General features: G+C 42.3%; 1 protein-coding gene across 3 annotated transcripts; it reads left to right on the forward strand.

Moving 5' to 3' along the window:
* Positions 1-23,698, forward strand: NFIL3 (nuclear factor, interleukin 3 regulated). Of its 3 annotated transcripts, XM_077344485.1 has the most exons (3): positions 1-359; positions 1,737-1,855; positions 21,616-23,698. In XM_077344485.1, exon 3 carries the CDS (start codon positions 21,802-21,804, stop codon positions 23,188-23,190), a length of 1,389 nt encoding a protein of 462 aa, XP_077200600.1. In that variant the 5' UTR covers positions 1-359; positions 1,737-1,855; positions 21,616-21,801; the 3' UTR covers positions 23,191-23,698. The 3 variants fall into 3 exon arrangements, with proteins under 3 accessions (XP_077200600.1, XP_077200599.1, XP_077200602.1); XM_077344484.1 differs by lacking the exon at positions 1,737-1,855 and having other exon boundaries at positions 2-359; XM_077344487.1 differs by lacking the exons at positions 1-359; positions 1,737-1,855 and adding an exon at positions 12,790-15,182.
* Positions 23,699-24,945: the final 1,247 nt, after the last annotated feature.

Below are 24,945 nucleotides of genomic sequence, written 5' to 3' on the forward strand. Positions count from 1 at the left end.
GAGGATTGTACGTTGTGAGGAGTGTACAGTATTGACCTACTAACACAGATCCCTCTCCAGTGGCGGCGGCGGCGGCGGCGGCAGCAACAGCAACGGTATTAGCAGCACCAGCGAAAGACACATTCTTGTCCCTGCCCAGGCTTAGCTGCTTGCTGCCACCGGACACGGGAGCGGTTTGGGGGTGCCAAGAGAAGGCAGCGCTGTCGTCGGGGAGAGCTCTTCGGGGGGGCCTTCCCCTCAGGCTTCACAGCCCCCACAGCCCCCAGCAGTCGGCCACCCGCTCGAGCAGGAAGCAGGCAGAAGCCAAAGGGCTCTTCGGCGACGGCACAGTGACCGCTCCACTGGCGGAGCTTGGCAAGGTAGAGAACCAGACGTTGCAATGCCTTGTGCCGGGGTGGCTTCCCACTGCCACGGGATTGTCACTCGCGCTGTCAATCACCCTTTCTTACCTCGCGATCGCTAGACACGTGCGTCTGGCTTTTTCTTAAAAAAGAAAAAAAAAAAAAGAAAAGACACGCTTCTGCCTGTCTGCCGTCTAATCTGTCTGTTATCCTCGTAACTCCCCCCCCCCCCTTTGGCACGTCAACATTTGGGACTCGCCACCTTAAGGCGGCTGCTTTGGTTGCAGCGCCCCTTTGAACAGCTCGTCAACTGGGAGCGGCGGCGGCGGCGGCTTGTTCAGTGGCTACATTGTTGTTGCATAATGTGTCTCCTTGTTTGAGGGCAGTTGATGTTTGGGAGGAGAAGAGGGGTGAGGAGTGAGGGGGGGGGGGAGTGAAGCCTGACGCTGAGCCAGGCCTGGGCGAAGGACGCTTATAGTCTGAGTAGGAGGGCTGGAGGAGACGAAGAAGAGAAAGTTGGCATTCTGTATTGTCATTTTGGGGGGAGAGGGGAAAGGGGTTCTGTCTCCTTTTTTACAAAAGGTGTTTGAAAAACATGCCTTCTTGCAGATGTTCATATGTAGTTATCCGAGGGTTTGTTAAAAATAGAAACAGACACGCATACGTTTCCCCATCTAAATGTCTAAACCGCCCGGGGGGGGGGGGGACTTGTTCTTTCAGAGATTGCATAATCTGTCCACTGTGAATTACGGGCAAGCGCTTGATATTCTGTGAGCGTGCGGTGCTTTGTTAATTTTGGTGCAGCGTTCCAGATTTCAATCTCGAGCTACCTTTCTTACAACAGCATCGCTCTGAGAATGTGCTTCTGAAAAAGCCGAATGACTGATGGGTTACACTTTTTAAAAGCACACTTTTTAAAAAAAGCTGTAAAACCAACATTCATAATAATCACCTCGTTCTCCCGGTTTGGGATTTGTTTTGTATGTGTTCCTTCTACTTAAATTCAGCAAAACGATTCCTCTTTCTCCCGATCACTTGGATTTCAAGCGCTGCGTTTCCTGATCGTTCCTGGAAATGTTGCATTATGTAACCGCAGAATTTGCTGGCAGTCGAGCTAGGAAGCTAATTGTGCGTTTTTATACATCTCGCCACAGAGAAACTAGAGCAATCTCAGCCTTTAAAATGTCAGTCGCAGATTTCCAAAGTCGTTCTTCTCCTTCTCCGCTCCCCCCCCCCCGCGGCTCCCCGCCTCCTCAAGGAAAGTGGGAAGGGAGGCAGCGCGGCTTCTTGAATGTGTGCCATGTCCCTTAAAATGAAAATTGCGCACATCTATATTTAGCCCTATCACATTTGAGCAATTGTGGCTTCATGGGCTATTTCTGGTCTTTTCTCCAGAGCTGTGCAAATAGACGTTCAAGGACATTTGCTTGCGTTTTGAACTCCACGCCCTCGGAGACGTTTTGATAAGGCTGGTATTTTTAGGAAGGCATTTCGCCCAGACATCAAGTGGTTTGGTAGGTGTTGCCTTTCTTGTATAGTTTTTCTCTCCCCCCCCACCCTGCTGTCTTGTTAAAAAAAAAAAAAACAACCTTTAGGAGATTATTACGCATTTCGGGAAAAGCGAGATCGTGTCTGATCTCATCGGCAGTGTAAACTGCGATGAGCAACGGCGAAGTCAGCCTGACGGGGTGTGTGATGTTTGTGTTCTTATTCCAACGTTGTGATCTCTGTAATACACGCCAAAAGGCGGGGGGGGGGGAGACTGATCTAGGTCAGTATTACATGTCGAATGACCAGACTTCCAATGGAAGATCGTAACCTGCCTCCTAATAAAGCCTCGCTCGCCTTCCAGGCGTTTGCTTTACTTTTGTGGCAGTTTCGCCCTGCTGAGGGGTAATGGCCCCGATCTGGAGTCGCTTCCAAATCCAGTGCGACCGCTCTCCGGGGAATGGGCAGAGAATGGGATCCAACGTGTTTTGTTGTCTGTAACTCCGTTATGGGTGCAGGTGTGAATGCCAATCTGAACTTCTTCAGAGATGTGACTCACGAGCCACTTCCCCGATTTAAAGTGCACATTTCGACCCTCTTTTGGGAAATCCCTCCGGTCGCTCCGTCGGCGGGGTCCGACCAAGAAAAATCCAGCTCCGGTTCTCAAGCGCTTCTTTCTCCCCTCCCCCCCCCCCCGGGGCCCGGGCAGCGATGAGGGAGGGGAGGGGCGCGGCGGCCGGACCTGAGGGGGGGGGCGGCAGAGCGGAACCTTCGGCGCTGTTGGTTGTGAGCGACTGGGCAGGGCGCGCTGGCTGCCTGGCTGGCTGGCTGGCTGGCTGGCGGAGAGGGCTGGAGGGCGCTGCCGCCGCCGCCGCCGCGCTTCGCATTCCTTTGTTCTGGAAGGGGGAGCGAGACGAGGCAGCGCTCCAGCGGGGCGGGAGGGGGAGGGGGAGGCAGGCTGGCTGGCTGGCTGGCTCGAGCAGGGCAGGCGAGAGGAGTAAATAAGGCAGGCGAACAGTTGTTTTGTGTCCTGACAGGGAGCGAGAGCAGAACAAGCCGGCCGGAGGGAGGGATGCGTCTCCAGTCACGTAGTGTGTGTACTCGCTGTTTGACGCGCGGACGAGAGGAGGGAGGGCGGATGGGCAGAGCGGAGCGGAGCGCTCCTCTCCTCCTTCCCTCCGCCCCCTCTCTCTCTGCCCCTCCTGGCTTGCGGAGAGAACTGTGTGAAGCCAGTCAGACTCCGCTTTGCCAGTCAGCAAGGCTTTGGTGGGCCCAGACTTCTCTCCGACTTGCATGACCTCGGTTTGCGTGCTTTTACTTTTCATGAGCCCAAGCGGAAACTAGATTTTCCAAAAATGAAAACGGTGTGGCAGAAAGGCCCAAATCCGCTGCACTGTGTCTAAGGGAGTCCGATTTGTCAGCTTCCCCACTCTTCCAACATGGTGCAGTTGTTTCTCAGCAAAACTTCAATTTTCCCAGTGTTCCACTCCAGGGCTAAGGCTTTGCTTCAGATATGTGGGACTACTCGATAGAATGCCCTGGGTGGGGCTGGGAATCTCTGTAGCATAAAAATAATGCCACTAGACTCAAACTTTGTTCTGTTGACAAAGTTATTGACAAAGTGACAGGAGTTTTGACTGGGACACGCTGACAAATCCTGTGACATACTGGGGATATTTTCACAGCCACTGGTACTGTTAGTTCAGCAGTATCCAGTGCTTGCATATGCATTTGGAGAGCCCCCCCCCTTCCCACAGAAGCTGTAAAATAATTGGTATTCCACTGGTGTTAATGTTGCCATGAAAACAAGTCTTAGCAAACTAACAGAGGAGTCCAGGCATGTTTTTAGATGTCCCACAGAGCACAGAATTGAAGTTTAAGTAGGACCCCAGTTGTACCCATAGTAGTAATAGCTACAGGCAGAGCACAGTTGTTTTCATTGGTTAAAAATGAGAACATTCCACTGGTGGTAAGAGATAGTTATAACTTATTGTTCCCACTTGAAATGTCAGAGTTGTTATTATTCCCTTATGGAAACAGAATATAACCACACTCAGTGGCAGCTAATGATAAAAATCCCAGCAAATATAATTTTGACATTTTTATTTGATAGCCTTTTATATTTTTCCTTTGATATATTAAAACTATTTGGATACTTCTGGTTTTTTTTCCTTCCACTCTGGCCTTTGCTGTTTCTATTAGAATTTCTGATACTTTCAATTTTAGTGAATTTCCCAATTTATTCAAAAGATGTTTGCATACACTTAACATTTTAAAGAATGTCAGGAAGTCTTTGCCACAGACTTCCCTGGGTTGTGCATGGAATTGAGCAGGCAGTTTTGCTGTTGATTTCATTGTTCTAATGCCAGCCCGATAATAACCCAGTTTGTAAGAAAAATATGAATGTTGTGTATCAAATGTTGTATTGCAGGCAGAATTTGGACAAGTATCCCTAGAAACAAAAGCATGCTCTAAACCAAATTATTCTTTGCCAGGCCAATGGCTGCAGTTCTGAGTCAGGCTCCCCCAATAACGATAATGGAATAAATGCTAATATATTACTATTTAAAGACATTTAGGTTAGACTTTTAGAGCTCATTACCCCCCCACACACACACACACGCACACACACTCTCTTTTGGAATCCTGAGCAAAACTGAAGCTCTTGTAGTCATGTGAACAAGGATGCATTCACTTGTTATGTTTTTAATGATATGCATTAAATGTTTTATGCAGACTTCATTCCAGACACCTGTATCATATACATATGCTCTTTTTGGATTTGAGATTTGCTAAGATTTGTACCTAATTGAAAAACAATTCATAATATTCCACAGACTCTTTGGAAAACAACAAAGTGTCAGAACATCATTACTTGAAAGGCACTTTCCAGGCAAAGATTGACCTTTCATTCCACAACCAAAGTTTGGCAGATGTTGAAAATAAGGAAGGAAGGAAGGAAGGAAGGAAGGAAGGAAGGAAGGAAGGAAGGAAGGAAGGAAGGAAGGAAGGAAGGAAGGAAGTGTATTGGTGCTCTCTCCTCAACTTCACATATGGTTGGGATGGACCTGTGACATTAGCTTAATCCATGTAGAAGGTTCTTCACTGATGCAAGATGACAGGCTCATAGTCTTGCTATTATATTCCCGTCTTGCCTTTCTTGTGCTATTGACCATTGCTCGCCTGTCTGCAATTTCAAATTCTGTCAGATATTTTCACCCATTGGATTCATGAGGCTTCCTTATATCTGTTTCTTTATCCATATAGTACAGTGCCTCTTCAGAATTATCGTGTCTGCTCTCTAGAATGTTAAATTTTGAATTTTAGTCTCTTGCTAATATTTACAGCCTGTACTAGCCATATAGAGATTGAGAAGACTCTTTAAAATTCACTTCAGTTCTAGAAGATGTCTTTTTTGTACCCTGCTTTTTACTGCCCAAAGGAGTTGTAGATAAAAGCTTATTAAAAAGTTAACAGGCAACAAGTTTCCAGTAACTGGTGCCCCAAGAAACCTTCACACATGATAGTGCTGTTGAACATTATTTCTGTCACTGTTGGTACCTATTTTTGGAAAATGCCACGGGCAGCAGACATTCATCATGTGCAATTGCATGAAATCACATCAGTCACTTAAGACATATATAGTGTTAACTCTTGTTTGCAGGATATGTGTGTGCTGTTTGAAGACTACATCTCTTTGATACATCACGTAGTAGTGGATTGTGGTTACTCCAGTACACATAGATGAATATTTGAATATGTTTCCTGATATATTGTGAGTGTTCATTGTTTATATACTTGCATATAAACTGGATTATATAAACACTGGAATATTCTACATTGCAGTTTTAGTTGGCTGTCCTGCATCTTAACTGTAGCAGAGTAAGTAGCACACCATAAAGACAAATTACAACCTAGTTCAACTAGAATTTGCTCAATATTGAATATACAGTGGGTCAGATTTTAGTAGCCAGGGCTGCATTCATCACCGAAGTGATCCAAGTAGCTGATGGAATGCCACATTGACAGAGGGCACCAACTAAGAGGCATGGCTTGTGCCCATTGCTAGGCTGTGGAGCCTGTCTGCAGTTCACCTCAGTGAGGCATCATAAGAGGTTTGCTGTCCCTCCCCATGTGGACTACTGAGCTCCAATAGGAGCTTTGCACAGCTGGCTCCAAGATTAACTTGTTTGGGAGCTGGGCAGCTACAAACATAAGCAGAGAGGGGTTGTGTTATGTCCACTTGGAATAGCAAAAAAGAGTTGAGCTTTCCCTAATTGTAGCTGGCCCTGTGTAACTGTATTAGTTGTCCGGACTGGAGTTCTATTTTAATTTACCTTTCTTGGATCACGATGAACAGCAGTGTAACTGGTACAGTCTTTGAGTTGTTTCCTGAGGCCCACTGGCTGTACTTGCTATATTATCCTCACAGATACCTTCCTACTTGTTGAAAATATTCCCAAGAAATTCTGCAGAAGCAGGTATTTTATCAAGGGAGCCAGTTCTGTGTCCTGGACTGGTTTTTGCTCCCAGTCCGTGTTCTTATGTGTCTCCACAGCTGAATGTTGACTGCCATTCGCATGTCAATCCCAATTAGTGTTCTGTTTGAGAACCTGTTCTTCAGGCATCCCAATTTGTTTCAAAGCCTTGCTTCTTGTTACATCTTCTGCATTACTTTTTGTACTTACCCCCAGATTCTGATATTACTGAGTTCCTCAGTTTTCCATGTTGCTATATGTGTGCATTTTTGTGATTTTGGTTCCACAGCTTAAATGTCATCAGTTATCATAATTTATCATTTCTGCAGAATTTTACTTTGAATAGTGTATGTATGTGTATGTGTATGTGCACATAGAGTGTGCATGTGCATGTGTGTGTGCATGAAACTGAGACTGGACATTCATTATTTGTGTAAGGCCAGAATTTAAAAATTAGTGTGGAGAGACAAATAAATAGAATCTCCATTTACATGTTTAGGGCCACAGGCCTGCTGTCGCCTTCAAGTATCACCATATCCTCTGCTATTTCAGATCCTGATGATACTAATAATCCTCAGCAAAGGTCCTTTTGGTCATTACTGTGTAGTTTCCCAACAATTATTCTTTCCTTTCAGTTTTTAATTACCATCTATTTTTGGCCTTCCTTATTCTCCAGGGATTGTTAACTAGTCTTCATAGTCCTCAGCTTCCTGGATTTGCAGGTTCTGATTTCTGCCGGAATTGATTTTTTTTCCCTTAAGGAAATGACCTGAGAGGCATCAAAAAGCAATGTGAGCTTTCTCAGGCTTCTTATGGCTTGTCTCCTCCTGTGAAGAAAAAGACTGTTTGCAGTATGAGTTCAGTCCATCAATCACTGCTGTGCTTTAACATGAAACAAAGCATGTACATTTAGCTCATTTTAAGGTGGGCTTATTTTACTAAAGATTGTGCAAATTTCATTTATGAAATGACGTTCATTTTCCAGATGGCTGACTGGTTACATTATCATTATCATCTGCAGTTATTATAACATCACTGTGATGCAATCACCTGAACAATACATTGTGTTGTTATACGGTTACTGCATATTGTTAAGCAACAGATATGACTCATCAGCTTAACATTTTTTTTCCAGATGACCTTGCCATGGTTGTTTCAGTCTATTCTAGTATGAGAGAAAAATACTGCAAGTTCTTGGACAAAACATTAATTGACTTTAAACCAATAATGATTTCAGTTTAAATTGGACGTCAGTCGGGAAACATTTCCAGTGAAATATTTATAGCTTTAATCAACAGGGTGGCAGGTTTGGTTGTCAAAAGCAAAAAACTGAACAAATACATTTTCAGTACATTTCAGAATGTAATAATAATGACTGAGGGAGTGACTGAAGTCACATTTGATCTTTATAATTTTTGTGTCTTTTGTAAAATGATAAATATCCTTGTGGTGCTCAGCCAATCAGAAACCATGCTGGGCAAAGTTCTACCTGGCCCAGCCCATTTTCTAAAAAACCTGCTGAGTACCAGGAAAGGTGTCTGTGTGTACCATATAGGGGACCCCAGTTCTAAAGCCTGGATCCAAATCAACCCTTCTTCAAGCAGAACACATTTCTACTTATGCATCAATTCAGGAACAGGTTTTGGGAAAGTGAGAGGAAGATCTAGGGAGTTTCATGAAGAAGAAAGAGATGTGAGAAAGATCTGCTCCATGAGTGGAACTCTGATCACAGTTTCTAGAATCCAGTTCTCATCTGAGATTAGTTCTGCAGTTAGAGAAAAATAGATCAAACAAGATTTTCCATTTTCAGCCACTTCACTATTACATTTGTACAGTTATTTAAGGATGCCCTACCAGTGCTAAGGAGGAGTTTGATCATTACTTTCAATAAATAGTATGTACATAGTCTTAGTATAGGCAACTGTTCTATCAATTCCGTACTATGTTATTCTTCTAAGTAAATGTTCACTTAATTTTCTGCCATATTTTTGATGAGTTTTTGTTACATAGATTCCAAAACTATTACTCTTGTGAAAGTGAAAATGTAATCAATGCATCTGACAGATTCAGTCTTCACCAGGGAAATTTTACCTGGAACCAGATTTGCTGGTTGCATCATTTCCTTTTCAGGGACTGGCCAGTGAAATATCCAGGAAGGAGCTGATTTGTCTGGTATGCTTAATTCTACATTATTTAAAATCTTTGCAAATCTTTGTAATCTATGATAAAATAGTAAAATTCTGTTTGAGCATAGAGCATAGGTAAATCTCTGGCCTACTGAAAACAAAATCATGATGCATAATGGTTTCGTCATTTAGCAATATGTTAACCGAAGAATGTAGATAGTGTCCCTGATCTCAATAGTCATCTGAGCGTACACCAATTAACAGTGGATACAGTATACCAGACGATGCTTGTTCACAGGCATCATGGAAATCAGCATGAACTATGAGATCTGTGATTGATATACTACCTCACCCTCACCTTTGACCTAATGGAAATACATTCAGATTAATCCAGCAGTAAGCCATCTGTTTTAAATAGAAAAGGAACTTTAGTCAAGGATCAATTTCAGAATTTTGCAGGCCGCGGACCGCTGCGCCGGGGTGTGGGGAGAGGGCGACCCGGGGCCCCGTGAACGCGCAGCAGCTCCTGCGTAAACGCTCATGTGCGTCCTTGCCGCTCATGTGCATTTGCGTCCCGCAGGGGCGCAAACCCGCGCATGCCTTGCCGTGCATGCATGTTTGCACCCCCGCTGGACGCAAATGCGCATGTGTGGCAAGTCCGCGCATGTGCGTTTGCGCCGCCAGCATGCCGGCAGCCACGGCTCCTTCTCCGCACCCCTCCAGGCCGCAAGGAAATCGGCCGCTGAAGCCGCCGGGCCGCGGCTCCCTCTCCCTCCCCCATCCCAAAGCAAGAAGCTTGCTGGGCTGCAAGCTAATCGGCTGCTTCAGCGGCCAATTTGCTCATGGTCTGGCGAGCTTCTCGCTGCGGGGGTGGGTGGGAAGAGGGAGCCGCGGCCCAGCGCCGAGGGCTTCTCAGCCAGGCGCCAGGCCACGGCCCGGGGGTTGGGGACCACTGCTTTAGATTTCTCTTCAGGAAGTAAATAACAAAAAAGTTTTGTTATCTGAAGATGCTTGAGGTATTTAATAAAAATAATAATGAACACTGGGAAATAACATCAGGAAAAACTACATAAATTTAGTATGAATGTGGGGGATTTTCATACTAATTGTCTCATCTCAATGAATATATATCAATATAAAAAATGAAGGAATTGCCACCTAGGACTTGATACTTACATCATAATCCTAACCCCTGTTTTTTGAATGGCATAGGATACATGGCATAGGATGAATGGCATAGGATTACACAGGCTTTGCCTGTGTAACATCACGATACAATGGTATGTTTTCAAGTTACATTGGCATATCTGGAGGCAATGGAAAATGAGAAAGGTGTAGTCAGTGTTCCAGTCCCCTCCAGGTTGTCCCCAGGAACAGTGTTGTATTATAATAGCAAACATAGAAGCCATGACGAAAGAAAATCCTCAGCCATTTTTTCAAGCCATGGCACAGCTTGAGATACCAACTAAGCCTGCAGCCAGTTATAGTTCTTACAAGCACTACATAAACCCCAATTAGGATATCTGTATCTCTGATGGTAGGGCATGCCACATCTTCCCCTTGTTTGATGGGCACATCTATGGGATATGAGCTTTTATGATGGGAGCACTGGAGAGAACTCTTAGCACAAAAATTGAACACTTTGAACAAGTGTCAAAGGGAGAGAGCGAAAACACAAGTTGTGTCCAGATACCTATTGCTTACTTTGTGGTTTACCATGCAGGGAGGGTCTTCTGGGGTTTTCTTTTGCCCTTTCTTGTAGTATTCTGCATATGAATGGTGGTAGATTGATATCAGAGGTGTGTCCGCAGTTATATGTGCTAGTTGACTCCTTCCATCTGTGGCTACTGTGGGGTGTCACTCCACTCTATGATTGGTAGGCTACTTTGGAGGTACTGTGGTCTTGACTGCAGTTGCTGCGTTATCTGCACCTTAGAGTTGGATCTCTTTTCCTCTCTGCTGAACAAGGCATTGGATAGCAATGCTGACACTATTAGTCAGGATTTAGGATTGGACATGTTTGCTTGCCTTTCCTGTGAAATTAGTTTTTGCTGATGACAATATGTTTTCTCACTCAAATATTACAGATTTATTTTAGATACATAAACAAGAACATTGAATTAGACTTATGAAATGGGAAGGGAACAAATGATCAAATGTGGGTTCACTAACCTTAACAATGACCGCTTTAATCAACTGCAATTTTTTTGCTCCCAGTTAAATGCTGCCTAAAATATAATTTGAACATGTATTTTGTGTAATTTGCCTTTGGGAAGTGTTGTTGTTGTTGTTGTTGTTGTTGTTGTTGTTGTTGTTAGGTGTGAAGTCGTGTCCAACCCATCGCGACCCTGTGGACATGATCCTCCAGGCCTTCCTGTCCTCTACCATTCCCTGCAGTCCATTTAAGTTTGCACCGACTGCTTCAGTGACTCTACCCAGCCACCTCATTCTCTGTTGTCCCCTTCTTCTTTTGCTCTCAATCGCTCCCAGCATTAGGCTCTTCTCCAGGGAGAAGTATAGTTGTACCTATTTTCATATTTATATACTGCCTCACTCCATTCGGAGTTGCGGCGGTTTACAATAAAACAATAAAAACCAGTCCAATCCCCTAAAACCCCTTAAAAGATAACAATAAACATTTATGTTAACATTAAAAGATGGTGATACAGAGTTCTAACCCCCCCCCCCCACCTCTCCCACTGTCCATCTGGGGCCAGCTCTCTTTCATTGATCAAGGGTCATGATCTAACTGATATTAAGAGATCCGCCGATGATATCTCCAGGTCCATACACCTGGTGGAAGAGATCCTTCTTAAAGGCCCTGCGGAAAGCTGACAAATCCAACAGGGTCCATAACTCTTCAATGAGTTCATTCCACCAGGTTGGGGCCAGGGCCGAAAAAAATCCTGGCTCTGATCGAGGCCAGGCAAACATCCCAGGGGCCCAGAACAGTCAGCAAATTCCTACGCACAGAGCAAAGTGCCCTATAGGGGTCATAAGGAGATAGGTGATCTCGCAGATAAGAAGGGCCAAAGCCCTTCCTTCTTCCTCTCCCAAAGATCTTGGGTATACCAAGGGGCTTGTTTGAGGCGAAGACAGAGAGGCTGCTTAGGAGCAGTCTTGTTGATAGTGGCCAACAGGCGGGACTGCCAGTACAAATTACAATAAATTTTTAATTATTGATACAGTGCTAAATATATAACTCATAATGGTAAAATTGCACCATGAGCTGAATTAGAGGTAGGTGATATGGTAATTCTGTAGTATTACATGCAATACTTGGATTATTATATATTATTAACTATTATGCATTTGCTGTTATATAAATAGTACAGTCTTTGCATGATGGATATGATTTATTCATATTAAAAAGACAATTGTTCTGGTTTACTTTGGTCTAAAAGTTAATTATAAGTTGAACACTTTGAACACTTTGAACACTTCAGACAGCATTTTTAATTGTAAGAAGGTTGTATCACCAGCAGTACCAGACTTTTTAATAACATCAGAGACCAAATTCTAATTTATGTGTTACTTCAATAAGTTTTGGGAAGTAACATTAAATATTATTGTGTTCATAGGATATCCAAATTTAGGTGACTTTCACTTTTGGCCAATGGCACCACACACCTTATAAAGCAGGGGTGGTCAAACTGTAGTCCATGGCTGTCATGATTGCTCTTTTCATCTTTAACGCTTAGCTGTATAAATATCTGCACAGAGCTGTCCTGCATGGAGCCAGTCCAGTCTCTGCTTCTGGACTCTGGAACAGTACAAGTCAATCAGGTATCCTGATTGGGCTGGCCTCACTCGCACCCATCCTCAACACACTGGGTGAGGAGCACTCTGGTGCCCTCGCTGCCATTCACAGCCTGAATGCCACTGGGAAAGGCAGTCGAGGGTTTCATGAAAGGGTGGGAGTTTATATATGTATGTGTGTGTGTGCCTCCACCTCCCTGACTGACCCTCAGGGAGGGCACTCAACCCCCAGAGGACCCATCAGGTATAGCAGACTCCGTCCCCGACTGCCTCCCCCTCCGCCTTCCAGCTGCACAAGGAGGTGGCAGTCAGGTAAGGTAGCCCCACCATGAGCAGCCCCACTGCAGCCTCACCAGGCCTTGGTGGAGTTGCCTGGGTCGCAGGAAGGGAGGCAGGAAGTCTCTGCCAGAGCTCACCCAAGCAGCCCTGCTCTGGCCCCACCAGGCCTCGGCAGACCTGCCTGCTTAGAAGAGGAGGCCAGAGCCTGTTGTATTTTTTGTACAACAGGCTTTTCTGCTAGTTCTAGTATAGGTTTCACAGAGCTATCTGATCCTGTTTCCAATGGTAAAATATAGTAGGGAACAGGAAGGGGGGGGGAAGCTGCCATAATTTGAAGTAAATGAGTTTGTAAATTTCAACTCTGTTATTACAAGCAGAACTCCATTGCTACCTCAATATTGAATTGGGAGGAGAAGGTATGAGGCAGAGTAGGTTAAAGACTATAACCAAATCCTGAGGATGTGGCTTTCAGACTCTCAGTCATTGGGCCATTTTCTGCACACTTTATCCCAGACATCTGAGGTGGCCCAGTTAATTTTCTAAAAAAAAAAAATTCTATGACTCCAAGAGCAATCACCTGTAGTACTGAGGAGCATATTGACACCTGGCCGCGGCAAGTACAGTTGGCACCTCTCCCTTCTTGTCTCTCCCTGGGCTCACTCAGGCCAAAAGCTTCAGGCCATGATCCTTTTAGTCACCAATAAATAGCTGCCATCTTAAAAGTATGACTTAGCAATTCATACATATGGGGAGGCTGGGAACATTAAGATTACAAGGCTGTGTATTGGCTGTTATATTGTTGAAATGACAATGTTGCAAACAGCTTTAATGGCATTTCTAAAAGCTCCAGATCTTTCAAGACTTACTAATGTAAGGCAGTATTAAATGTTGGTTTTAGACTACTTTATGGGGGAGTGGTAAAATAATAGCAAAATTAATCATAGGAGAAAATGTTAGAATTTGAAACAAAGTAATAAAAGTCATTACAGTTCATTAGTTCATGTGTAAATACCCTTGTTTCCCAGTGAATTTATAGATTGCAGCCAGGCTTGTTTTTGTTGAAGGCATTTTGCCATTATTATCAAATGAAATCTAATTTGTTTACAGGCTATTATGGGAAGAAAGGCATCATGGTATAGCCCAACCTTGTCAGATCTTGGGGGCTGAGCAGGGTCAGTACTCAGAGGGAAGACCACCAAGGAAGAAGGTGCTGGGGAAAGCAATGGCACACCACCTCTGCATCTCACTTGCCCTGAAAACTCTTTGCTGGTGTCACCAGGTCAGCTGCAACTTGGGCACTACACACACAAAGGCTGTCTTGGGCTGATCCATACACTACAGATTGACTAATGAGGGCTTTATCTCCTTTGTTTGGAAAACTACTGGCTCATTTTGAACAAAATATGTCAATGTAGACATTGATAAGGCATTGATATGTATTGATAATATTGCAGATTTGACTTCATTTACACAGACAAAAAAAGACTGTTCTAAAATGTCTACCTAATGTGAGAAACAAAACCACATCACCTAACTTTTGTAAATGTTTGCTATCAGAAATTTAATCTAATCCTGACCTCAACCATATTTTTACAAAGACACAGGAAGTTGCACTATATGACTGCTTCCTTATAATTCAGATAATTTTTTAAACTATATAGGGTAAAAAATCAGTTTCTCTCTTTGAACAAACATGGTCTAAACTCGTCCCCATTTGAAATTGTTTGGAATATGGGTTTCAGTATCATTATAAAGTAATGCTTATGAAACTGGCTTTCTTTTCTGATCAGTGCATATTCAGTGTATTCATCAGTTCAGCCTAGAAATGGGATGCTATGCTGGAAGGAAATTCAGCTACAAAGTGATTCCATTTTGCTTAGTTATAGGATAAAGAATCAAATGTATTCTTCAGTGCTGATAAGAGGCAGATAATACCTGCAATGAATGGTTTAGGCCAGTGGTCCCCAACCTTTTTATCACAGGGGACCGGTCAATGCTTGACACTTTTACTGAGGCCCGAGGGGGTAGTCTTTTGCCGAGGGACGTTGCCGCCATCGCCTGAGCCCCTGCTCCTCGTGCTTTACTTCTGGCACCCCTGACTTCCTGCCACCCACTGAGGGGCGGCTGCCAGCAGCAGCTGCGCAGTGCCACGCCGTGGGGGAGCCCCAGCCATGGCGGCCACCAGAGAGCATCAAAGGTGAGCTGGCGGCAGAGTAGCAGGGCAGCCCCCGAGGCTGCAGCTTGGGAGGAGGACGAGGAGGAGCCGTGGCCCGGTACCGACTGATCCACAGACCGATACCGGTACCAGTACCGGTACCAGACCGGGGGTTGGGGACAGCTTGTTTAGGCTACAGTCCTGTACAAGGTAGGATGATAATATATATCACCACATACAGCTTTCTCCCACTTCATCAAAGATGCACTCATTGAGTGTACTGTCTGACTCAACCACCTACTGTTATTCACCATTGCAGTTATGCTTCTGTTGAAACCAGATGACAGTGTCCTGGGGGGAAAACAAGGCCTGTTGTGTGCCCTACAATATGGCATCAGATGGCTTCCATTTAGAGGGATGTGCCTTTCAAAATAAGTGCATTTGGTCCAGCTGTGGCATACCAACTATATATTCCTGCCATTTATCCTAGTTGAGGACGAGGTAACTTTTGGCTTCTTATGAGATGCTGCTCCACAGACTGCTGAGTTTGCATAGGGTAAGGATTACAACTTTAGTCTGTCCTTCTTTTCTTTTATTTTCTCTTCTTTTTTTTGCAGAGGAGTGGGGAATTGATAGTCCTACCTTAGATCTTTATTTCCATTTTAATTTGGACAGTTTTGGGGGTATGGAAAACCTGAGCTGTGTTATTACAACTTTTGACATTTGGTCATGTAAGTCAGCAAGTGGTATGTTGTTTCACTAATTACTTCACTATCTTGTCTGTTACATAAATTGAACCACTATTAGCAATGAATTGCATTTATTTTATTTAGGTATTAATTACATAGATGATTTATGCTTTATATATTCCTTTATGCATTGCTTCGGATAGTTAAAATGAGCACAAAGAAATCAGTTGACTGGAGACTTTTAAAGTTACAAAATATGAACATAGTGGATTATATTTCAACAATAAATTTCACTAACAGAATCGGGTGACTGTCACCAATTTTTCTTCCTCCAATCTTTCCACCAATTGAGTTTTGCAATTCACCCTCATGCTCTTTCAGGGCTCCCTAGCAGCAATGTTTCAGGGTGATCAGTGGGCTGCAGTGGGATGGGGGAGGCAGGGAAGTACTGGTCCAGTAATGGACACAACTTTCATCCATGGATCATTGGGATCCCACCCATCATATGATTTATATCAGGAGTGGGCAAACTGTGGCCCTCCGGATGCCCTCCAGATGTGGCACTCCAGATTCGCTGGCAGGGGTTAATGGGAATTGTAGTCCATGGACATCTAGAGGGCCACAGTTTGCCCATCCCTGATCTATGTTATCACAACATGTTGTTTTATTAAATAGACTGCCCAGTGTGGATCTATGATTCATGCATTTACTAAGGTTAGCTATAAACTCATAAGGTGGCTAACAACATGTTTCTGAGTTCAATTCAAGATGCTGATGCTGATGCTGATGTTTAAAGCCCCTCATGACCTGCATCCCACATGTCTGAAAAAACATCACCTCCCATATATTCACTATTTTTGGTGAACGATATTCTTCAGGCTGTAGTCTGTTGAATGTTTCCAGACTTAGGATGTCTTTTCCATCATGGCCCCCTCACTGTGAGATTGGCTCCCAGGAGAGGGGAGGGGAGAACCCTTGGTGGAGAACTTAAGACGGCACTACAAAGCTTGTTTGTTTATATTTAAACAAACACTAAGACCCTAAATCGTAGAGATATATGAAATTAGAAGATGATTGACCAAGTTTAGAAAGGGGTCGGGGTGTGGCTAAAGATGTCGTCCTGAGAGGGTGGCAGGGCATCTGCTCTGCTATCTCTGAAGCCTGACAGGGGTCAATTGTGCAAGCAATTGGCAGAAAAGAGGAGGGGTACGCAAACCCCACCTCACCTTTCTACCCAGGAAGTTCTTGGGGCCGTCTCCAATCCTTTAGGGAGTGTATCTCCCCGGATTATAGGCTGTCAGCGTTCCAGGTCCAGAGGACGACTGCCATTTTCTACCTCGGACTTTCTTTTCTTTCTTTAATCTTAAAGTATCTGCTTCAACCCTACATGATGATTTACTACAAATGAACGCTTTGAACTGAGGGGAGGACATCGGCTGAGTTCCAAAACATCATTTACTGCAAGTATCTCTCGTTTTTTTTTTCTTCGTCTTTCTTCCTGCATCAAAGCCCTTTGTTTCCCCCCTCTTCTTACTCTGCTCTGCCTGAAGCCACCTCGTTAAGAGGCAGGCTAATTCTCCTAACTAAGCAGAAGAAGGACTCAAATCAACTCGAATTAATTGGCAAAAGCTCTTATTGTAATTGTTTTGGTTTTCGAAGATAAGAAGATAAGAGCTGTGAATGGGAAAATCTCACGAGAACTCTGTGCCTTAACTGACTTTAATACGTCACATGCCTGTGCCGGAACATTAGAGGATAAAACAGAGGACCTCTACTGGCCACTTGTAAAATTGTTTGAGGCCGGGTTTTTTAAAAGTCAAAATCATGTCTATGTTAAAAAGATTGGCTCATCTAATAGAGATACAAACCCAAGATTACAAAGTATTCTTAGATGGATTGATCAAAAATATCTCCAAGGAGATTCAAGATGGCAAGGAAGAAGTCTTCAATAGGAATGATGGATTAATAACAGTGACTGATGACAGCTTTAAACAAGGTGGAAAACCAACAGCAGAAGAGAAATCTGAAATTCATATCTTCAAGGAGATCCAAGATGCCAAGGAAGACGTCTTTAACAGGAATAATGGATCAATAACAGTGGCTGATGACAGCTCTAAACAAGGTGGAAAACCAACAGTAGAAGAGAAATCTGAAATTCTGGAGACGGAAAATGGGATGCCGGAGTTCTGCAGCCCAGATAAGGACACCCTTTTTAAAAAGACATACAGCCATCTCAAAGCAACAGTGTACAAAAATCAATCAAAAGAAATATGGATCTGCAGTGAAAGAAACCGATTTAAAGGATCTCTCTGGGGAAAAAATTGTATTGATACTGGAGTCCAGGAGGTGCAACGGCCTCAAGATTTATCGATGCATACTCTGCGGGAAAGAGTACAACTGCACTTTCTACGCCAAAGGCCTATGGGACAGAATATAATTTTACGGGAACGACAAGATGTAGCAAGCCTCGAGATGAGACCCCCTTAAGAAGACCGAAAGCTCATATTGTTTTATGTTTAATGTTATACTGTATTCTATATTTCCATTTTTATGAAAAAGGGGAAGCAGTGTCTCTTTCTCTCTTGTTTTTCTTGTCTCTTTTCTTTTGTAGGCATATAGGTAATATAATCATTAGTGCTGAAAATGTAAAATGGGGTTCTCCCCCCTTATTTTTTCTTTCTTCTATTAGTGTATTGTCCTAGGACTAAAGCCTACACTGACTTGTAGAAAATGTTTAATGTTAAGCTTTCAACTTAAATCTGAAAATATATCTGTTAGGATGGTTCTTAGAATGGGTCAAGCATAAATTGTTTTGTAGATGTATCAGAACCAAGGATAAGGAGAAGCTATAGAAGACTGAAAGCTTATATTGTTTTATGTTTAATGTTAAGCATTTAATCTAAACCTGGAAATCTTATTATTCTCTGTATTAACAACATATACTGTATTCTACATTGCTACTTTTATGAAAAAGGGGAAGCAGTGCCTTTTTTCTCTCTTGTTTCTTTTTCTTAGTAGGCATATAGGTAATATAATCGTTAGCGTTGGAAATATAAAATGGGGCTTTCCCCCCTTATTATTTTTTTTTATTATTGGTGTATTGTTATAGGGCCAAAGCCCATATTGATCTGTAGAAAATGCAAAGCTCTCAACTTATACCTTTCAGGATGGCTCTTAGAATGGGTCAAGTATAAATGGTTTGTAGATGTATCTGTATTAAGGATAAGGAGAAATTATGAAATCCTTTTGTAATTTTTTTTCTTTGTACATCTTTAAGGCAAAGCCCTACTTTCCTCTCCCTTCATCAGGGTATTGATACAGGGCCAAAACTCATACTGTGCTATAAGAAATGTTTAATGTTAAGCATCTAACTCAAACCTAGAAATATCTGCTAGGATAGCTCTTAGATTGTATAACTTTTCTTTTGTATATCTAAACAGGCCTTTTTTTTTTTTTTAATGTAGTGGAAATGCGGACGGCTCTTAGACTCATGGCTCTTAGAGTTTTGGGCAAAAGTTTATATCACTGTGGAGTCAATGTGGGGTCGTATATTCTCAAATGATGATTATATTTCTATCTTTATGAAAATAAAAAAAATCATTATAAAAAAAAAAAAAAAAAAAAAAGAAAGGGGTCAGGTGTATGAGGGGGCTGGTGGTTTTGCTTGTTTCATTTTCTGGGTATAGCTCCCTGTGCCATTCTTTGGAATCCCCTATCATTCCCCATGGACCCTGACTCTTATTATTTTAGATATTATGTGGGGGGTTGGACTAGATGACCCTGGAGATCTCTTCCAACTCTATGATCCTATAGCATAGGAAGATGCACTGGGAAAGGGTAGGCAGCAACATTCCCTTCTGTGCACTCGCTCATTTGTGGTTCTTAGGGCCCAACCACAAGATTTTAAACCAAGACATTTGTCAAGGCACTGACAAATCATTTTGAAATAGCTACTTCAAGTTACTATCTAACTTTCATTGTAGCATTATTGCAAACCCAGCAGGATATTAGGTTTTCAATTATACTGGTGTCAAAGTTGACATGGGCATTTCTGGAACTATCTTTACTGTTATAACAAGTCTTAGATTTTGACATACCCCTCACCCATGTAAATGGTCACTACATTTGTCTTTAGGAAACTAGGAAACTAGGAAACTAAATAAGTAGTTGTAAATTTCTATGGGATTTGATTTAGGGCTAACTGAAGAGTGTACCAGCAAATCCTCTGGATCAGTGGTCCGCAACCTTCTTGTAGTCGGGGACCGCCTCTGAGGATGAGAGAGAGCCGGCGGCCCGGCTGCCGCAGCTGCATGTAAATGCGCACGTGCAGTCACTGCGCATGCGCATGTTCGCCACTAGGTGGCACTAACGCGCACGTGCGGAGCTGCTGCGCATGCGCGTTTTTGCCAGCAGGGGGCACAAACATGCATGCGTGGCGGCTCCGCACGTGCGTGTTTGCGTCCCTCCATCTCGCTGCGGGGGGGGGAGGCAGGTGTGGCCGCTGGCGGCCCGATACTATGGCCTTTGCGGCCTGGTACCGGGCCGTGGACCGGGGGTTGAGGACCCCTGCTCTGGATGACCTACATGTTAGTCCAATCACCAATTTAAGGGAAACTTCTGGCATTCATGAATGAGAATATTTAAATCAGGTTTCCTGTTGTCAGCAAATGTGAATAGTTCTATACACATCTTTCCTAATTTGTGACTTTCCAAACTGCCATTTAACACTTGTATATTAGGAATACAGTGGCCGAAGTGAGGTCAAGAAACAGCTTTCATTCACAAAGTATAAACCAGAACGTTTATGTGGAAAATCTAACAGAGGACACCTTTTCATCTTACGTACAAACACTTTAACATTGTCATCCCAAGAAGTACAGTATAATCAGAGTCCAGTAGCACCTTTAAGACCAACAAAGATTTAGTCAGGGCGTGAGCAACACAGCTACCCATTTGAATCTATCCCAAGAAGTGTCATTCTAAGAAGACATTACTTCTACTTAGTGCAGCCTTGTAAATGCCATAACCAGTGTAGAATATCAGATTTCAGCAAGTTTTGTAAGGACAGAAGATAAGACAAACAAGGCCTTCACATTTCTCTAGGAATGAAGGGAAGGGGGAAAGGATTGCCTCCTCCCTTTCAGAACAACTACCTATTGTCACCTAGCTTCCAAGATCACCTCAGAGCACTAGCCCAAACATTCAATTCCCCTGATATCCATGGACCTCGGTTTAAGAAATACTAATGTACAGCATGACCTTAGTGTATTTCTGCCAACATGGGCACTGACTGATAACACCATATCGGATGCAGGTAGACAGCAGCATGGTACCTGGAAAACAGTGATCCAGTTGCCTTCTCCTTTCACCACCACCTCACAATGTCTGCCGGTAGAAGCATCAGGCTTCTTTTCATTTACTTCTCAGCGGTGATAACCGATTTCTGCTGCTCCAGCTCATCTGCTGCCACTTGGTATATTAGTAGTGCAATTATAAGCAGAGTTACACCATTACAAGTCCATTGAGGTCAATGGATTGCTCTGTAAGTACTCTCTATAATGGCATCCAGTGCAGGATGATTAGAAACCAACTCCCCCTACATAATGCTTGGCAAGGTTCCTGACAGAAAGGTCACAAACTAGCAACAGCTTATGTTCTTTCCTCAATGTTCTATAATAATTTCTTGCATGTGGTAACAGAAATCCCACTGTAAATTTCTTGATAATGAATATATTTCTTATGGGCTTGGATGCTTATGCATCAGCCTGAAATAATCTCAACATTATTTATGACATTGTGATGACTGAATTTAGTAAAATACTGCATCTAACAAATGGTAATTCAGAGGGAGAGCAAACGGATTAGATTCACTATAGATATCTGTTTATAGCAGCATCAGTTTACAGAAATGGTTCAATGCTATACGTATGTATTTAGGAGTAAAATACAATTGAGTTAAACCACCCTAGGAAGATTGCATCATTAGATAAATGGAAAGTGTTCATGCATTCAGCTTAATATTGTCATGTAAAGGTACTAAAGCATTATTTGCAAATGATATATAATTAATCCCTGGTATTGTGTTTATTATTTTCCCAACAATAGGTATTAAATGACCATGTCTCTTTACTAAGATTTACCTAACAAGGTGAAGTTGCTTAGAGATTTATGTCTTGGATATCCTTTGTTTGATTAATTTTTATATATATATATATGCTGAATAATAATAATTATATTTTTATGCTGAATATGCTGAATAATAATGATTATATATAATAATAATTATTTTATGTGCCACAGGTTGGTTAGACGATTGCCAGTTGAATCTACCCAGAAGAGAGAACTTGATGCTTCAGAATATGAAACAAGTGGAAGAATGCTTATGGATTTAAAATTATTATATTCACTCAGTTGTTATGGTTCAAGGAATCCTAGAATATTAATTTGTTCAGTTACTATTTGCACAGCTACTAAAAATTGCTTCTGATGCAGCTGAGAAAAATGCAGTCCATTAAAACAGAACAAGCACCTGCTGATACAAGTAGCAATGTGGACAAAATCATGGTACTTAATTCCACATTAACCGACGTATCTGATGACTTAGCAAGTGGTGAAGACATGCTACTAAATGAAGGAAGCATTGTAAAAAACAAATCTTCTGCATGCCGGAGAAAACGAGAATTCATTCCTGATGAAAAGAAAGATGCTATGTACTGGGAAAAAAGGAGGAAAAATAATGAAGCTGCCAAAAGGTCTCGTGAAAAGCGTCGGCTGAATGACCTTGTGTTAGAGAACAAACTAATTGCACTGGGAGAAGAAAATGCCACTTTGAAAGCTGAGTTACTTTCACTGAAGCTAAAGTTTGGTTTAATTAGCTCTTCTGCATATGCCCAAGAAGTTCAGAAGCTCAGTAATTCAACAGCTGTGTATTTTCAGGAGTATCAGAATTCCAAATCAAGCATTAACTCTTTCATAGATGAACATGAGCCATCTATTGTGGGCAGTAGTTGTATATCTGTCATTAAGCACTCACCACAAAGCTCTTTATCTGATGTCTCTGAAGTTTCATCAGTAGATCATGCCCAGACAAGCCCTATACAAACTAATTGCAGAAATCCTGAAAGTAAGTTCCAAATAATAAAACAGGAGCCTATGGAATTAGAAAACTATACCAGAGATTCACGAGATGAAAGAAACTCCTATGCATCATCGATGTATCAAAACTACATGGGAAGCAACTTCAATGGGTTTTCACATTCTCCTCCTCTCTTGCAAGTTAACAGATCCTCCAGTAACTCTCCAAGAACTTCAGAGGCAGATGATGGTGTTGTAGGGAAGTCATCAGATGGAGAAGATGAGCAGCAGGTTCCTAAAGGCCCAATTCACTCTCCTGTTGAACTTAAAAATACCCATGCTACAGTTAAGGTTCCAGAGGTGAGCTCTTCAGCACTGCCTCACAAGCTTCGAATTAAGGCCAAGGCTATGCAAATCAAAGTGGAATCATTAGACAATGAATTTGATACTGCCCAGAAACTGTCATCCCCGGTTGACATGTCATCGAAAAGACATTTTGAGCTTGAAAAGCACAATGTACAAAATATGGTACATACTTCCCACACTCCTTTCTCTGTTCAAGTGACTAACATCCAGGACTGGTCTCTGAAGCCAGAACACTGGCACCATCAAAAAGAACTCACTGACAAAATTCAGACTGTGTGCAAATCTGGAGTGGGTGATATTAAAGACAATTCCTACAAGGTGTCTGAGACAGAAAACTTGTATTTGAAGCAGGGCATAGCAAATTTGTCTGCAGAGGTTGCTTCACTTAAAAGACTTATAACTACCCAACACATTTCTGCTTCAGATTCTGGCTAAATTACTACTGAATAAATGCTCACTGTATTAAAGGATCCCATTTGCAGTAGATTGATATGTTTTGTATTATGCTGAATTTTCACTGGACTTGTGATGTCATTTCACTGTAATGTTCACATAATGTCTGATGGATAGTGTCTTTTTGTGCCCAAATGACTATGAGGATTTGATTGTCATGATCACTATGCCTTGTGTATAGTCAAGTAGCCTGTGCAAAGGCTGTATATAGTGAACATTATTTTTCTGTCGTTCTGTTACTATAAATTGTGAAAGTTACCAGTTCCAATAAAAAACAAATTGGTGACAAACACATAACTAGTTTGTTGTCAGTCAGTTTCTGGTGTTGGCCAGTCAACGAAGAGTGAAACATGTAAATTAACTACATCTCCAAAATATCTGAGTAGGAGTAACAGATGAAACTTACCATCAACAAGTTAGAGTACGCAAATAATGTATAATGGACCAAGGAAAAAAGAGGTACGAAATAAACTTTTTCTGATCAAAACAAGTGGAACCTGGGACAATCACTACCTGACACACAGGCTATATATTTCCCCTGAGAATGTTACGTGAAATGGTTTTTATGTAGAGATAAGTAAATGGAATATCTGAGTCAGTATTCTCTAGAACTGGAGCTCTATCTCTATTTTCTCAAGTATCCTGCTGCTAAGAGTTCATATTCTAAGAATACAGTGTCTGATACCTAGCAAAAATAATTAGGCAAGAATTATTACTTACACTATAAGCAAAATGATACTCCTGTGTATCATCTACAACATGTATTTAAGAATATGTAAGAGAGATTAATGGTGGAAAGAATTAGATAATTTATTATAAAGCTAGCTGAAGTTATGCATTGAGGTTTACTAGGAAACTAATGTTGGTCTTGTGGATCAATCCCTGTAACTAAATAGATATCCACCAACACCTCTTTGAGAAAAGAGCTGTGTGTTATAGCAGATGGGGTTGTCAGATGCTGAAATTTCTCCTTCCCATAATATATCTACCCACTGCACTATGTCACGTTTTCCTAATTACAGTGAATATATTGTCTGGGAGCCAGTGTGGTGAAGGGGTTAAGAGTGGAGGCCTCTGATCTGGAAAACCGGGTTTGATTCCTCACTCCTCCTCCATGTGCAGACAGCTGAGTGACCTTGGGTCAGTCACAATTCTCTCAGAGCTCTCTCAGTCCTACCTCCCTCACAGGGTGTCCATTGTAGGGAGATGAAGGATATATGATTGTAGGCCTCTGAGTAATAAAAACAGAGTGCCAAAAACAGCCCTTCTTCTTCTACCAATGAGGATGTAGTAGAAATGATTTGGTGATGATGGTGGACAAGTGCCATAAAACCTATGGTACAAGCCAATAGGGAATTTGGGGTGATAGTTCTTTTGTCATTGTAATGTGTAGACATAGCCACAGCATTTTACAACTTTTGAGTCAGAAGGAGCTTTTCAGTCCCTGAGAGTAAGGATGAAATGTCAGCTGTTACTTGCTGGTTGAAGCAAACAGGACTCCTTTCTGTCTGAATCAAATAGAATTTCTTTCTGGTTCAGAGCTTGTAGCCAACAAGGGATGGAGAATGAAATGTCCTATGGCCAGAACATGAAACCATTCCCATTTAATATTGTGCTGCTGTTCTTTAATAAATAGTTTGTATTATGTAGATAGAATAGACGCATTCACATGTTAGGAAATGCTGCAAATAAATATATAAATTCTTATTAGAAGTATGATTTTCAAAACATATACTA

The sequence above is a fragment of the Paroedura picta genome, chromosome 7, assembly GCF_049243985.1.
Source record: "Paroedura picta isolate Pp20150507F chromosome 7, Ppicta_v3.0, whole genome shotgun sequence".
Classification (NCBI taxonomy): domain Eukaryota; kingdom Metazoa; phylum Chordata; class Lepidosauria; order Squamata; family Gekkonidae; genus Paroedura; species Paroedura picta.